Source organism: Suncus etruscus, chromosome 15, assembly GCF_024139225.1.
Source record: "Suncus etruscus isolate mSunEtr1 chromosome 15, mSunEtr1.pri.cur, whole genome shotgun sequence".
Lineage (NCBI taxonomy): Eukaryota > Metazoa > Chordata > Mammalia > Eulipotyphla > Soricidae > Suncus > Suncus etruscus.
Window position 1 is genome coordinate 90,882,299 of NC_064862.1, and position 16,096 is coordinate 90,898,394.

The following is a 16,096-nucleotide window of genomic DNA, read 5'->3' on the forward strand; positions in this document are numbered from 1 at the left end:
CGCGTCTGCCAGCGACGATCCGCAGCCGGTCCGAACTCGTCCTCGTCCTCTTCCTTCCCGGGAACCCAGAGCTCCTCCCTAGCCTGCGACCAGGCTCCAGGCTCGGAGGCGGAGGGGGAGGCAGCTCCAAGTTTACACGCAGAGCCGCTGCCAAAGCCGAAAGCCTTTTTCTTCAGCTGCCGCTTTTTCCCTCCTGGTTCTTGTTTTTGTTTTTGTTTGCACGGGGGTGGGGTAGGGTGCGTTGTGTGTGTTGTGTTGTGTGTGTGTGTGTGTGTGTGTATGCGTGTGCGTGTGTGGGGTGGAATGGATGGGGAGTGGAGGTAGGTTTTGATATATTTTTTGTATTTGGCATATTTTTCTTTTGAAACTGGAAGAAGATGCACAGGGGGCAAATTTGAAAATAAAAAAAAATTTGGGGGGGGGTTGGCTTTTGTTTACCTGCGTGTGCCGTGGCAGCCGGCGGCTCGTTCTCTCTCTTGCTTGCCACCCCTGACCTTCCTTTCTTTTTTTGCTCCTTTTCAAAAAAAAAAAAATATATATATATATTAATTTTCCCCTCTGTGCGATGGAGCGTGGGGGGGGCGCGAGGGGGAAGGGTTTGCGAATCCACCCAAGCCCAGCCCCTATTCCCCAGAACACCAATAATAAACCCCTTTAAAACATTTACCTTCCTCCCCTGCTCCTCCCCCTCCCCCACCCGCCCCCAACTCACAACTCTGTGCAGTCCAGAAGCTCTGAATCGGGCGTTGGGCTTTGCTGGGTGCTACAGATCCATGGTAAATATCCATTATTTTTTTCCAGTTTTATTTTTGTAAACAGAAATTCAATGATTATTTTAAACTTCAAACAAGCAAACAAGCCAAAAAAAAGAGAAAAAGGAAAAAAAAAAAAAGAGATCCAAAGCGAGCGCCTGGCCCTCTGACACCTGCATGGGAAAGAGGGCGCAGGGGTCCGTGGGGTTGGGGAGGGTTACAGGACACCCTGTGCAGCTCTGAACCCGAGACCACCACCTCGCTGATGCTCAGAAGCAGCGTGTTTTGTTCCTTATCACTGTGATTACCATGAGTATCTTAGGATCGGTGTCTGTAACAAAGCTAAAATCACATATTTGGGGCTTAGAGCTGATTAAAGAAATGTTGGGGTGGCGGTTCCAACTGGAACGGGAGGAAGAGGAGGGAAAGTGTGTGGGGCGCAGGCCGCCTGGGGAGGGGGCGGGCTGGCTGCTGTCTCGATGGGGGGGTGTTCCTGGTCTCTCTTGGGGGTGGCCCTAGCCTGCCCCCCAGGCCAGTGTCAGGCTTTGAGACAAGGCACAGCCCTGGGGGGGGACACCCCCATGCTGTGTGGACTGGACCTCTCGGGCCGAGCTGACACGAGGTGGAGGTGGCAGAGGCGACAACACACCGTGGAGATGTCAGGGGCGCGACAGAGCCTGGCGGAGACACCGGCCCCGTGTGTGTGTGTGTGTGTGTGTGTGTGTGTGTGTGTGTGTGTAAGGCAACGGTGTCTGTGTGTCTTGTGCACGCGTGTGTGTGTGTGTGTGTGTGTGTGTGTGTGTGTGTGAGAGAGAGAGAGAGAGAGAGAGAGAGAGAGAGAGAGAGAGAGAGAGAGAGAGAGAGAGAGAGAATAGGTGTGTGCTCAGGCTGCCTCTGAGGCTGAGATGGGAGCAGGCGGCGGCTGGGCTGGCGGTGGCTCCAGATGACACTTTAGCTCCGTCTCCTCTCGTCTCGCCTGGTGTCGAGCAGCAGCCAGCGACGAGTGTGGCGGCGGCAGGGGGTGGGAGGAGAAGGCCACCGACTTCTCCCGCGGCCCGGGTCGATCCAGCTCGCTCTAACGCCGCTTCTCTCCACTTGTCTCCCCCCCCACCCCGTCTCCCCCTCCTCCCGCGCCCCGCATGCTCCCGGCTTGCCGCCTGCAGGATGAGTTCCACCCGTTCATCGAGGCGCTGCTGCCGCACGTCCGCGCCTTCTCCTACACCTGGTTCAACCTGCAGGCGCGGAAGCGCAAGTACTTCAAGAAGCACGAGAAGCGGATGTCCAAGGACGAGGAGCGGGCGGTGAAGGACGAGCTGCTGGGCGAGAAGCCCGAGATCAAGCAGAAGTGGGCGTCCCGGCTGCTGGCCAAGCTGCGCAAGGACATCCGGCCCGAGTTCCGCGAGGACTTCGTGCTGACCATCACGGGCAAGAAGCCGCCCTGCTGCGTGCTGTCCAACCCCGACCAGAAGGGCAAGATCCGCCGCATCGACTGCCTGCGCCAGGCCGACAAGGTGTGGCGGCTGGACCTGGTGATGGTCATCCTGTTTAAGGGGATCCCCCTGGAAAGTACTGACGGGGAGCGGCTCTACAAGTCGCCCCAGTGCTCGAACCCCGGCCTGTGCGTGCAGCCCCACCACATTGGAGTCACAATCAAAGAACTGGATCTATATCTGGCATATTTTGTCCACACTCCCGGTAGGTCACTCTGTCGCTCTTGTCTCTCACTCCCTCCCTCCCTCCCCCCTAGCGCCGCCAGCACTCCCACTGGCCCCAGGACCCTGAGCCACAGGTAGTGTGTGGGAGAGACACTTGCCACTGCTCCAGCCCCCCAGGAATTGCAGGCCTCGTGGGGAGGGAAGCAGGAGACAGGCACTAGCTTCCCTGAAGCAAAATCCCACTTTCCTAGCGGCCCAGCCCTGGTGGAGGAGAAAGGCCAAGAGGCTGGGCAGAGCCAGGCTGTGAAGTGTGAGGCCTGGCTTGGCTAGAGGGGCTGGGATGCCTTGGGACCGGAGAAGGGAAGCTCCTGGGATGGGTGCCCGCCCCAGGAAGGGGCAGGGCAGGGAGAGCAACCTTCTAGGGGCAGGCTCCATCCCAGCCCAGAGTTTCAGAGGAAGGGGCTGGCTGGGCTGCCCACCAGGTGCCAACAACTCTTGGCCTTTTGTGTGCCTGAGTCTGCCTGCATCCTCAGCATGCTCGGCCTCCTCGGAGAAGCACACACTTCTCCGCTGTGACCAGCGCGATCGATCGCTTGGGTCAGGCCCGGTCCCTTCTCCTCCCCGCCGCTGCCTGCCTCCTCTTTCCCTTTTTGTAATTTCTTTCCGCTTTTGTTTTCGTACAAATTGAAACAGAGATGGCTGGTTAATTTTTAGCCTCCACTCAGCTACGCCCAATTTGCTGCCGCCTTTGAAACCTAAACGGGTGGTGCTCTGTGATTAAGCAAGGCACAAGCGTGTTTACATTATGCCCAACCAACTTGTAATGAGAGGCTCCAAACCTCCCGGCGCTTCCCTCTCCACCGTCCTGGGCTTCCCCCAGCCTCGCTGCCTTCCCTTCCCTCCGCAGGCCCAGCAGCAGCCATGGGGAGAGTGGGGAGATGCGATCCTACCGGGCAGACCAGGAGGGCTTGTAGCTTGTAGCTCGGCCCTGCCCCACAGTGGGGTGTGTGCACGTGCTTGGGGGGATGGCTTCTCTCTGCTCATTTGCTTAGAGCCAAAGCCACTCTGATGCTGTGACCTCCCTTTACCTGTGTGGGACGTTGTGTTTCGAGGAGTAGGATGGACTCGTGTATCTAGACATGCGGAGCTCTCAGCCTGCTGGGACTGGGGACTGGGGGCATTGCTAGTTGGGGCATTCTGAAGAGACTGACCCATTGTGGCTTTCTCTTCTTGTTTGCCCCCCCCCCCCATTCCTATGGGCCTTTGCAGTCTGGCCCTGAGTCTGGGCCCTATCCCAGTCCTTCCCACTGATGGATCAGCTGCGGTGGATTCCTCCTCACTCTGTTCTTCCTGGGAAAGTGAGAAGTGACAGTGATGCTGGGGTGTTCTGGGCCTGGCAATGTGCATAGTGTCTCTACCAATAACCCTCACTGGGCTCCTCCAGCCCTCAGTGGCCCCCTGCTGCCCTGACCCTGCATTCTGAGGCTATGTTCTTGTGGGTGTTCTGTGATTCTGGTAGCAAGGAATGGAACCGCTGCCACCCCTGCTCTAAGGAGGCCCAAGAGGCTCTGGGGGTTCAGGCAGAAGCTGAGCGGGAACCTAAGGGGGGCTTGCCACAGCACCCTGCCCTAGGTCACCTTCAGCAGGGCTTCTGTGTGGTGGCATGGTTTCCAGAGGGGGCACATCCTAACTGGGGCATGGAGGGCCCAAGCCAGGGTCCTGAGCGGCTCAAACCTCCCTGAGCATCCCAGGCATGGTCGCTGTGCTCATGTTGTGGCAGGGCCTAGCTCAGAGGGGGTTCTCAGGCCCAGACGGTGGGTGCGGCCTGGGGAGCTTCTCCTGAAGGTGCTCTTCTCTCCTGCTTGGCCCCGGTAGGCCCCACTGGAAGCTTCCAGAGCTTCCTGCTTAAGTGAGAATGGGGATGTGAATGTTGGCCTTGGGGTGTAGGTGCAGGCTGGGCCTGTATGGAGATAGAGATGCAGGGAGTACTGAAAGTGGGGGGTAGGAGAAGGCATTCCTGGGAGTCCGTTCACCAGAGGGCAGGTGGCAGGAGCTGGAGGGGGGCCAGGGGCCAGGAGGAAGCTGGCTGAGCTGGTCTAGACTGTCCCCCGGGCTTCTGCAGGCACTTTCCGGGCCTGTCCTCCCGGTGGCCTCTAGATCGGGAAGGGACAGAACCTGAGATGTTTGCTGTCCCTGCCCTGTGCCCTCGCCATTCAGAGCAGCTGCAGGCCATCTCCTTATGGACACTGTTGGGCAGGCCGTGACCCTGCTGGCACCACTGAGTGGTGGGTTTTTGCCCTGTGTGGCCCCCTGAGAGGATCCCGGTTCCTGAGTATGTGCAGTGCACAGGGCCCAGGAGCACTGCCAGGGAAACCAGCCAGCCAGCAGTGCCCACATCTCTTGTGTCTCCTGTCTGCCTGTCTGTCTCTCTGTCAGCTCTGGGTTCAGACCCCACATTGGCCAGGTGCAGAGGCCCAGCGACCTTTCCCTCCAGCTGACTTCTCAATTCCCAGGCCGTCTTCCTACTCTGGGGCTCTCCTGCCTCTCTGAGGGGTGAAGGCCCTGTGGAGACTGGGCAGTGGTCTCTCGGCACCTCAGCCTGTGTCCCCTGTGTCCCCCTTAGTGTGTTGTTCTTGGGCCTGGCCGTTCCAAAGGTTTGTGTGCCTGAGCTTTGTTCTTTGCTTCATGACGGGGACTTGGCCGTGGGCACTAGATTTGGGTGCAAAGGGAGGACTTCCCCACTGCAGCACTCTGGCCCTGCCACGAGGGCACCCTGCTATTTGGAGGGGCTGCTATATGGGCCCAGTAGACCACAGTGGTGCCCACTGCCCTTCAGACTCCTACCAGGGCCCCCTCTGCCACCTTGCCCTCTCCCCTTACAAGGTTCAGAAATGCCACTAAGGCAGCGCCATCTGGTGCCAGGGCTGGGGAGGACCGAAGGCCTCAGGAACCGGGTCCTGAAGCCAGCAAGTGACAGAGTTGTGAGCGAGTCAGTGTGGAAGTGTATATGTGGCATGTAAGAGTGTGTGGTGTGAGTATATCTGTGGTGTGTGTGTGTGTGTGTGTTCGTGGGGTGTATAGCGTGTGGTTATGTAGACATGGAACTCAAGGCCCCCAGTATACGCCGCCCAGCTGAAGCGTCTCCTCTGAATACACTGGAACTGCCAGTTCTTGGCTAAAGGAGGCTGTGCTGCTGTCATGGTTGGTTCCAGGAGCCCGGGGCCTTCACCCTCTTGCCTCCGTGTCCCCTGTCGTGAACTACAATGCAGGGGACAGTAATCTTTAGCCCTCGGGCTTTCTTCTGCCTCCATGGCTCTTTGCGGGATTCTCCTCGCCTGTTCCCCAGAAAACTGTCTCCTGTCCAGGCCCAGCAAGGTCTCTGGCCATCATACCGCCCTGTGGTTTTGTGGGTGACAGGCAGTAAGCGGCCTAAGACACCCCCCATTTGCAGGCCCTTCCAGCAGCCTCACTAGGTACAGCACAGGAATGGAAGGTAATGTAGGCCTCCCATTCAGGGTGATACTGGTTAATCTGAAAGGGTTGGTGCCTGTGGGAGCCCAGCTCTGGGAGTGGGGGTTCTGAGTGCCCCGACCCGGGAGTGTGGCCCTGGAACGGGCAGGAGGTAAGGGCGGGTGACCAGCAGCGATGGGAGCTGTGATCAGGGCAGAAGAGCTGGGTGCCCGTGTGAACAGGAGGAGATCCTGACCCCAGCCAGGGGACCCAGGCCTGGGAGGAGATGCTTAGAGGGGTGTATAGGGGCCTGCTTTTGGCAGTGCCAAAGACAGTTGGCTTTTTTTTTCTTAAGGGCCTCATGCCTGGTGAGCCAGGACCCTCAGGCAGGTCTATGGGACTGTCCTAGGGTGGTTTTGGGGACAGGCCCAGGGGGCTTCTAGAAGGCTCCATTCCAGAGGTAGACAAATGCAGAGATCCATGTACAAGGTGGGATCCATCAGGGCCTTGGCGGCAGAGGCACGGGTCTGCCCACTCCAGTGCTGCAGAGACTTGGGTGCCCAGGAAGTGGGGAGAGAGCCAACGCCATTGCCCTCCCCTCAGTTTCTCCCCCAAGAGGACAGTCGTGGCCGCCTACCCCGTCAGGTCCACCCCCACTTGCTTCATTTCGGAGCGGCCACGCTTCAGTTATTGGGCCGCAGTGTCGGACTCGGAGCCCTATCAAAGGCCGTGTCATTGCTGCGCGCACAAAAGGCCTCTTTGATTTCTTGTTTGTTTTCATTTGCCGGCCGAGGGGGAGGGGGCAGGAGAGAAAGAGCTTCTGGGTTTTAAAATTTTTATTTGGGCTGCTTCATTCTCTGGGCATTTGGCTCCCGGGAACTCCTTTCTGAGTTGGGACTGCCCCTGTAGCCCTGGGGAGTTAGGGGGAGCGGGTGGGGTGGGCAGGCCAGGAGTGCCCCCCCAGTCATAACTATGTGAGGGGAGGCTTCTCCTTGGAGCTTTTTTGTCCCTCCCCTGTGCTCCGGGGTCCCCTTCTAGCACACATGCTCACTCCACACCAGCTGGGAGCCCCATCACTCCCCTGGTGGGTGGGTCAGGTCGGTTCCAGTGCTCCTGGCCAGGGAAGTATCTTCTTGCGGTCCCCTTGCCCCACTGTGGCCTGAGTGCAAGGCCCTGGGGCATGTCTGACTTCCATTCCCATTGTCCCAGAGGGCCTTCAGAGCAGGACAGGGCAGTTCTTGTGGGAGTTCGGGCCAGAGACCCTGGGCCAGCAGGTGGACACAGATCCACCTGCTAATAAGGGGTATAGTCTACCTGCTGGGGGGGCGTATGGTTTGGCACAACTGTGCTGGGCTGCAGGGACCCACTGGCCCAGGCTAGGCCTAAGTGCTGGGAGCCAGGACCTGCCAGGTGGTCAGGGCAGCACCGGTGAGAGGGCTCCCCAGGGTCTAGCTGGCAGACCAGAGCAGAGCAGGGGGCTGAGAGGTAGATAAATATAGCCGATGGCATTTCTGACAATGGCTCGTCTTAGCACCGAGGGTGCTATGGAAACAGCTCCACAAATGCCGGCCTCGGCGACCACTGTCACCCTTTCAGCCCTTGCGAGAGGGGTCCCAGTGGGTGAGGACTGCCAGCCTCTCTGGGTCCTGGTTCTGTCCTTGTCTGCGTTGCTCATAATGGGTTTCTGATCTTCTGGGAAGGTGTGAAATACTTTGGGGTTGCCCTTTGTGGGCCTGTCTTGAGTGATTTGTCCCCTACCAGCTACTCTTGGCCTATTGCTGGGGGCTGTTGTGGCTCTTCTCCCCACTCCTGATGTCTTAATGATGGCCTGGCAGGGGCTCCTTTGGCTGTTATTTGGGGAGCCATGCGGTCACTGAAATGGGACACCCCTTTGTCCTACTTGCCGCACCTCTTCCTCCCCCATGAATGGAGAAAGCGACTCCTTCACTCTCCAACCCCACTTCTATCCCCTTTCCCAGCACAGCCCAAATCTACAGGGTCCCCCTGTGCAGTACCTGGGGTCTCTTGGTGTGACATACTTGTCTGTTCTGCTGGGAGATGGGCTACTTGGCCTGTGCCCCAGGGTGGAGGGGCTCCAGGGGCAGGTCCCAGCACCCACCTGGATTCCTGGGGTCCTATGCGCAGACCCATCAAGGGATCTGCTTACAGAGGGAGTATCTGGTTCCGGGTCACTGAACAGGTGACTGACCCTGGGCAAACACGCTCAGCTGGAGGAGGAAGCCAGCTCCTAGGATAGCCAGGGTTCCCTTCACCCCCAGCTCTGCAGCTTGACAGTGGGCTGGCACCTGCTGCCCCAGCTGCTGCCCAGCCTGTCCCTGACACTGGCCTTCCTGTCCACTGTCATCCAGGGGTAGCCACCCCTGTAGGCAAGGATGCAGCAGGATCTGAGGCCACTCACAGCAGGACTAGTTGCTGTGTGTATCTTGGGGCCCTGCTCCAACATGCTCTTCTCCTGGGAATCTGCTTGGAACCCCTGTTTGAGATGGACCAGGCCAGGGTTCTCCTGATCAGCCAGATCCTGTAGGAAAAGCAATAATTTCACATCGATCCCCCAACCTTTTCTTCAAATCAGAACTCAGGACCCAGGGAAGGTCCCCCGCTCTCCTGTACAAGTGCTGGGCGCGGTTTTTTCTGCCTCTGCTCCCCGACTTCATCTGCATGGGGAGTGACACTCATGTTGGGGACTCCTGTGTCTGTGACTGTCAGCAGCAACCCTAGCCTTAACCCTCTTAGTCAGCCAGTGCCATTTCACCCAGGTCACACCAGGGGACCTGAGGACAGGCGTGTGCTGGAGGATCTTGGTCGGGGAGACCCTGGGTCACAGACAGAATGTCACTGGTGTGTCCTTTGCCTGTCCTCTAGCGGAGGCCACAGAACCTGGAACCCCAGTCATCTCCTGTCACCTTCTCAGGGCCCCAGCAGTCTGGGCTCCTTCTGAACTTGGGCTCTGGGCAGCGGCTCTGCGGCTCAGTTGAGGGGCCTGCACAGCCCTGAGACTGTGCTCTGCTGCACCCTGTTTGACATTTTATAAAATGGTCATCAAAACATGCTCTTATCAGGGCTGGACCGGTGGTGTAAGCGGTAAGGCGTCTGCCTTGCCCCCACTAGCCTAGGACAGACCACAGTCCGATCCCCCAGTGTCCCATATGGTCCCCTGAGCCTGCCAGGAGCAACTTCGGAGTTCAGAGCCAGGAGTAACCCCTGAACGACACTGGGTGTGGCCCCAAAACCAAACCAAACCAACCAACCAACCATGTTCTTTGTAAAAATTCAGACGATAGAGCCACAGAAGGCACACACACTGTCGCCAACCTCTCCGGGAGTGTTTAAAAAGAACTTACTGCCCTGGCCCATGACTGCTCCCTTTAGAGGGAGAGATCGAGTTCCAGAGGTGGTGGGGCTGTGTTGGCCTGTATGGACCTTGGGGGTCTCACTCTCCTCCCTGTCCCCCCCAGGTACCAGTCCACGGCCCCTAGTGTCTCTGAGGGACAGCCTGCCTCTCCTTCCTGGGAGCAAGCGTAGGTTTGGGCCCCAGCTCCAGGCAGCCTGGGACGGGGACCACTCCTGGCCCTTCCTCCAGGTGGACTGTGCCCAATCCCCAGAGCCTGCCCGGCTTTCCTAGAGGATCAGGGTCCCCTTTTCTCTTTGTGGGGCTTACCCTCTGCCAGCTGGCCAGGAGTGCCCAAGCTGATGCCAGGGCCTCTAGCTCCTCCACAGGGCGGTGGGACGCCATGGCTTTGTTGCTAACTGGGGTGGGGGTGTCCATTTCTGGCCAGGCTTCCTTCTGCTTCAGGCTCAGGGCCACGGCAGAGAAGCACCTGCGGTGATCCTGGCGGGCGGCTGGGCTGGGCCTGCTGGTTCTCGGAGGCGCAGGTAACACGGGCCTCGGGTGACACCTGGTGCCTCTTCGGGAAGGGGCGGTGCCCAGGGCAAGGGCACGTCCGCAGGCGGCTGGCTGAGGGCGCCCTGGGGGAGTAGGGCCTGATTATGCTGTAGATTACATCCCTATTAGCGCATAATTATGCGCTAATGGGCGTTATTGCATAACGCTTATATAAGGCGCAGGCCCCGGGACCGCAGCGGGGAGAAGTGGACATCCTCTGGTTATAAATAGCCATCAGCCCCACACGGAATCTGTGGTCACAACAGAGCCACCTCATAAATACCCGCCGCTGGGCTATAAATTTCCCAGCGGTGGCGTCGGCGGGCATGGTGCACCCAGCTAGGGGGTGGCGGGCAGGAGGGACCTGCGGCCCCACCCACCGCATGACGCCACGGTTTCCCTAGTGACAGGGACACTTCGGCTCCCTGGGGCCACCACCGAGAGCGAGTCTTACAGGGAGAACAAGTGTGGGGGGGGGGGAAGAAAGAGAGAGAGAGAGAGAGAGAGCGAGCGCAGGGGCCCACCCCATGTTCAACCCCACCGGAAGCTCTTCTGTTCCCAAGAGGGTGCCAGGCCCCTGTGGAAGGTTGAGGTCAGATGGGGCATGTAAGAAATGGGGTACCCTTGCATTGGAGCAGTAGCACCTCGGGGTAGACAGCGCTTGCCTTGCATGCAGCTAACCCTGGTTCGATCCCTGGCATCTCATATGGTGTCCGGAGAACCCCCCCCCCCCTCCTAGGAGTAATTCTTAAGCACAAAACCAGGAGTAAGCCCTGAGCATCATGGGGTGTGGTCCAAAAGCGGAAAGAAAAAGGGGGGTTCTCCCTGTCCATCCTGCCATCTCCCAGGTGGCCTCTGTGTGGCTCAGGGCCACTTGCCGGAGGGGAGCTGGGCCAGGACAAACTGCTCTCAGCTCTGTCCTCTTGGGGCAGGGCCCAGCCCCCATGTTCCCCCCAAGTTTGAGGCCCATTTCAGCCTTACTAATGGAAGAAATATGTGAGCAATTTGGCGGGCGTCTCGGACAGCCTCGTGGAAGCTGTGGCTGGGGCCGGGCCTAGGAGAAGGGGGAGAGGAGAGCTCCAGCCCCTGAAGCCGCTGAGGGTGGATACGATCTTTTGGGGGGAGTAACTTTTGCCAGCAGAGACTCACAGGTGGGAGGCCCGGGGACGGGAAGGGGGAAACAGAGTATCAGGGGCAAAAGAGGGGCTCAGCCCTGTGGGCCCATGAGCTTCCTAATTTCAGCCCAGAAAGTCCCTTGTTCCAGGAAATCCCACTGTTTCCCCAACGCGGGGCTGTTTGATCACCCCAGAGAAGCTTCTTTCTTTTCCTTTTGTTTGTTTGTTTGTTTCTGAGCCACACCCAGCAGTGTTCGGTGGTCACTCATGGTGGTGCTTGGGGACTGTGACATGGGGATTGAACTTGGGGCCTCCTTTCTCTTCAACTCTCAGGAGAGCGATGTTCAATTAGGGGTGTTTTGCACCCCATAGGGAGCATTTGTCGTGTCCTTTGAAGCTTCTAGAAGTCACAGCCACGGGCAGCCCCAAGGAAGGTCCCCGAGAAGGCTCATCCTAGTGGAAGGTTGGGAGTGAGGTTATTGGCCAACCTCTTTGAAAAGGGTGCGGAGGGGTCTGCCAGGCCCCTTGCTTGCTCCAGCTGCCTCCGTCGACAGTGTGGAGGGTCTCACTGGCCTTTGGTGGCCTTTTCCTGCTCCCAGGGAGACTTCGTGTCCAAGAGGGCCCAAGGGAACCACCCTTCCCCCCACTGAAGAGCAGCACAGGGCTGCATCATTTGGGGGGGGCACACCCAACAGGGGTTACTCCTGGCTCTGGCTCAGAAATCGCTCCTGTTAGGCTCAGGGGACCATATGGGATGCCAGAAATCGAACCCGGGTCCATCCCAGGTCTGCAGCATGCAAGGCAAAATGCCCTACCGCTGTGTTATCTCTCTATACTGCCCCACGTCTTTTCCTTTTGAAAGGGGAAAGGCACTAAAAATTGACCCCTATGCCATGAATAATGTCTCAGAGGCAGACTGTCCCTCCCTCCCTTCAGGCCTGGCGTGTCCTAAGGGAGCCTGAGGCTTCTGAGGACCTCACATGGAGGCAGACCCTCTAGGCATGTGACATTGGCAGAAATGGGCTCAGAATACTGGCGTGGCCCCTGCGTGCAACCTTCTACCGCACAAGGCTGACACTTCCTGCCCCATCTGTGCCCATCTCGTTGGCTACCTGGCCCCAGCCTACATGCCCAGGGTGGCCAACTGGGTCAGTATCCTTCGTCCTGATGGCTGGGCCAGGAGGGAGGCGCCAGAGTCCACTCTGCCGGGGAGGCCAGAGCCTGGTCAGGGGGGATCTGCTGGACTATGGCCTAGGAGGGAAATGGGCCCTGGGTCTGCATACCTGCCCAGCCTGTGCTGCCAAGGGGATCCCTGTGGGGAGCAGAACCGACTGGGAATACAAGGGCCAGGACTCCAGGGCAGCACAGTCAGGCTCGGGGTGTTGCCAGCCGCAGAGATGCAGCCAAGGGCAAGAGAGGCCCCAGCCCCACGACTGGGCTAGATTCCTCTCATTTATTTATGGGATGGTGGTTTCTCGAGCAGGCTGGCACACCACGCTCTGAGCAGAGTTTCAAATCCATGCATTGCTGTATGTCGAACAGAGCACACACCCAGGAGCACCCAGTCACTCTCTGAGGTTCGATTTTGAAGCTCAGAGATTTGTCTGTGGGCTCACTTAGACGCCAGTCAGGCACTGTTTATCTCACAAAATTCAGGGGCCGGAGCAATAGCACAGTGTTAGGGCCTTTGCCTTGCACGCTGCCGACCCGGGATGGACCCAGGTTTGATTCCCAGCATTTCAAAGGGTCCTCCGTGCTTGCCAGGAGCAATTTCTGAGCATAGATAGAGCCAGAAGGAATCCCTGAGTGCTGCCAGGTGTGGCCAAAAAACAAACAAACAAAAGTTAGCAAAAAAAGAAAAGTGCTCTGGCTGCAGAGGCAATCTGGATACCCTGCGCCCTTTGCTGCTGGTAGTCAGCGGGCTGGGCCTGCGGTGGCTTCTGGCACATCCTCCTTGGCAGGCCAGTTCCTCCACTGTGGCAACCCCACCTTGCCTTTTCATGTGACTCAAGACACAGGCCCTCAGCAGAGGCTGCTGGGAGCAAGAAGTCCACTGGACCTGGTGCACACTGGAGGCACGGGGGTCCTACAATGGGCCACTCACACACCCTTCCCATACACCGATATGCTGCCCTTCAAATCAGTGCTTTCTTTCTCTAGACCAAAATCCTCGGGCTGGGTGCTGCTCACTCTTTTGGCTTTTGTTGCCAGGGGCCCAGCAGGTGGTTTTTCCATGCCCCACCCACTCGTTTTGAATGTGAGGTGACCTCCAGATGGGGTTTAAGCCCAGCGGCATAGGAAGGCCTGGACACCAGAAAGAGCCGAGGAAGGAAGGAAAGAAGGGAAGAGAGGCTGCAGCGTTGTCTGAGTGGTCAACGAAGAGAGATTCTCCTAAACCAATGGGGAGCAGTGGAAGCTTCCAGAATGCTGGGAGGAATGTGCAGGGCATGGAAGAAAACATCTGTACAGGGCTGAGGATCTTGAGGGCCAGAGCGAGAGCATAGAAGGAAGGGTATTTGCTTTGCACGCGGGCCCGACCAGGCTTCTATCCCCGGCATGCCGTAGGGTACCCCAAACCCTGCCAAGAGTGATCCCTGAGTACAGAGCCAGGAGAAAGCCCTGAGCTCTGCTGGGTGTGGCCCAAAAACAAAACAAAAAAATTAACAAGAAAAGAGAGAAAGGAAGAAAGAAAGGTCTTGATATCTCAATGTTTTCCCGCTTATGTGAAATGGCCACAGGGGCCTCTTTGGTGGCCCCTCCTCCACTCTGGCCCTTTGGGAGAAGACGCCTCTCATCCAGGCCTTCCCCCATCCTGTCTGCCGAGCTGCCCTGCCCCCGCCAGACCCTCCTGCCAAGCCAGCCTGGCACTGCGGCCTGGGTTGGCAGGTTGGCAAGCAGCAGTCCTGGGCCCATGGGGTGAGGTGGGGGGAGGGTTTTGCCTTTTGCTCAGGGCCCCCTCACCTTCTCCTCTCTCTCCTTGGGACCCTGGTCTCTGGGCCCTGTGTGTGGACTGGGGTAGGTACATGGCTGGCTCCTCCTGGCCCCTCCTGGCCCCCTCTGGGCTCAGGGCCCCAGGCCCGGATGGCCGCCATCCACCAGAAGGCAGTGCGTTCGCTCTGGGCACCAAGTGGCATTAGGAGAGCAGCCAGCATATCTCTGGGGCCACCCCTTCTTTGGGGGCCATACCTGGCAGTGCTCAGGGCTTAGTCCTGGCTCTGGGCTCGAGAATTATTCCTGCAAGCCTTGGGGGACCCGATCCCTATAGTCAGCTGCACCCCGGGTAAGCAGCCTTGAGGTGGCATTGCTGGTGCCCTACGCCCAAAGGCAGCTGAGTTCCCTCTTTCCTGCCTTTGCTTCTGCTGGCTGTGGCTCTAGCTCTCCCTGGCCCAGATCTCCCCTCGTACCCCACAAATTGCTCTGGCCTCTCTGGAGATTGGCTCTTTTATTTTTTTGAGATGTACTCTTGGTTCATTTCTTCTGAACTTGACCAACTGGGCAAGACATTCAGTGCTTGGGTCCTGCAATGCCAGGGTCACAGCAGCGATGTTTGGGCCTGGGGTGGTGTGAGGATGAAACCCTGTCAGGGACACGCCCAGCAGGTGCCCTAAGTGATGTCATCTCTGACCTGGGCACTGACCTGGGCCTTCCCTGCACACCCCTTCATCCTTCCCAGTGCCAGTCCTGGCAGGGGTGGGATGCTCGTCCCATCTGCACTGTTTTAGGGTCGTGAGCTCTGAAGGCCAGCGCTTTGCCACCACCTCCATGGGTGTCTGCTTTGGGGACAGTTACCTTCCTGTCATCTCCTCAACTAAAATTGTCCTTTTCTTCTCTCTCTTTTGTTTAGTTTTTTTTTAGGAGCCAGACCTAGACACATTTAGGGGTTACTTCTGACTCTACTCAGGAATCACTCCTGATAGTGCTCTGGGGATCATATGGGGTGCTGGGATTGGACCCAAGTCAGCTGCGTGCAAGGCAAGTGCCCTCCACACTGTACTATCATTCCCTCCGGACCCTAAAATATGTTTTTTTTTTTTTTTTTTTTTTTTTTGGTTTTTGGGCCACACCCAGAGTTGCTCAGGGGTTATCCTGGATGTCTGCTCAGAAATAGCTCCTGGCAGGCACGGGGGACCATATGGGACACCGGGATTCAAACCAACCACCTTTGGTCCTGGATCGGCTGCTTGCAAGGCAAACACCGCTGTGCTATCTCTCCGGGCCCTAAAATATGTTTTTATATGTTTTTCTTTCTTTCCTTTTTTTGTTTTTGGGCCACACCCAGCAGCGCTCAGGGGTTACTCCTGGCTCTGCACTGAGAAATCAGTTCTGGCAGGCTCGGGGGACTTTATGGTATGCCAGGGACCGAGGCTGGGTTGACTGAGTAAAATACCCTACTGCTATGCTATCACTCCAGTCCCCTAAAATGTGTTTTTCTTTTCTTTTTTTTCTTTTTTTGGTTTTTTGGGCCACACCCAGCAGTGCTCAGGGGTTACTCCTGGCTGTCTGCTCAGAAATAGCTCCTGGCAGGCACGGGGGACCATATGGGACACCGAGATTCGAACCAACCACCTTAGGTCCTGGATCGGCTGCTTGCAAGGCAAACACCGCTGTGCTATCTCTCTGGGCCCTAAAATGTGCTTTTCTAATGATATCATGTAAATCACAAGAAGTAAATTAGAAGGACCAAAATTCCACGATGTTAGTGACCACTATAACCTTTGCATTTTTCTACCCCATTTGTGACTGACTGCACATGCACGCATGCGTGTGCACACACACACAAGTACTTGTTGTCCTTTTAATTTCTTCATTAAAGAACCACAGTTTACAAAGTTATTGACAGTTGAAATTTAGCACATAATATTTCAATAACAATCCCACCACCAGGATCAGCTCACATCACCAGTGCTCCCACATTCCAGCATCCTTCACCCCCTCCATTTACAATTTACATCTGACTCAGGGGTTACTCCTGGCTCTGCATTCAGTAATCACTCTGGCAGGCTCAGAGGACCATATGGGATGCTAGAAATTGAACCTGGGTCAGCAGTGTGGAAGACAAATGTCCTGCATGCTATACTATCTCTCTGGCCCCCTATTTATAATTTTTGTTTGTTTGTTTTTGGGCCACACCCAGTGTTGCTCAAGGGTTACTCTTGGCTGTGCATTCAGTGATCACTCCTGACAGTGCTCAGTGGACTTATCAGATGTCAGGGACCGAGT

At 57.3% G+C, this 16,096-nt stretch overlaps 1 protein-coding gene across 3 annotated transcripts in view; it reads left to right on the plus strand.

Annotated features, from left to right (window-relative positions):
* NFIX (nuclear factor I X) overlaps positions 1-16,096 on the plus strand; it is a 68,084-nt gene that overhangs the window by 23,909 nt on the left and 28,079 nt on the right. For 2 of the 3 annotated variants that reach the window (XM_049788422.1, XM_049788423.1), the window contains exon 2: positions 1,916-2,447. In XM_049788422.1, the coding sequence (XP_049644379.1) occupies positions 1,916-2,447 (532 nt within the window). Of the gene's footprint in view, positions 1-1,891; positions 2,448-16,096 lie in introns of those variants that run through there. The other variant, XM_049788424.1, reaches the window with a different exon arrangement.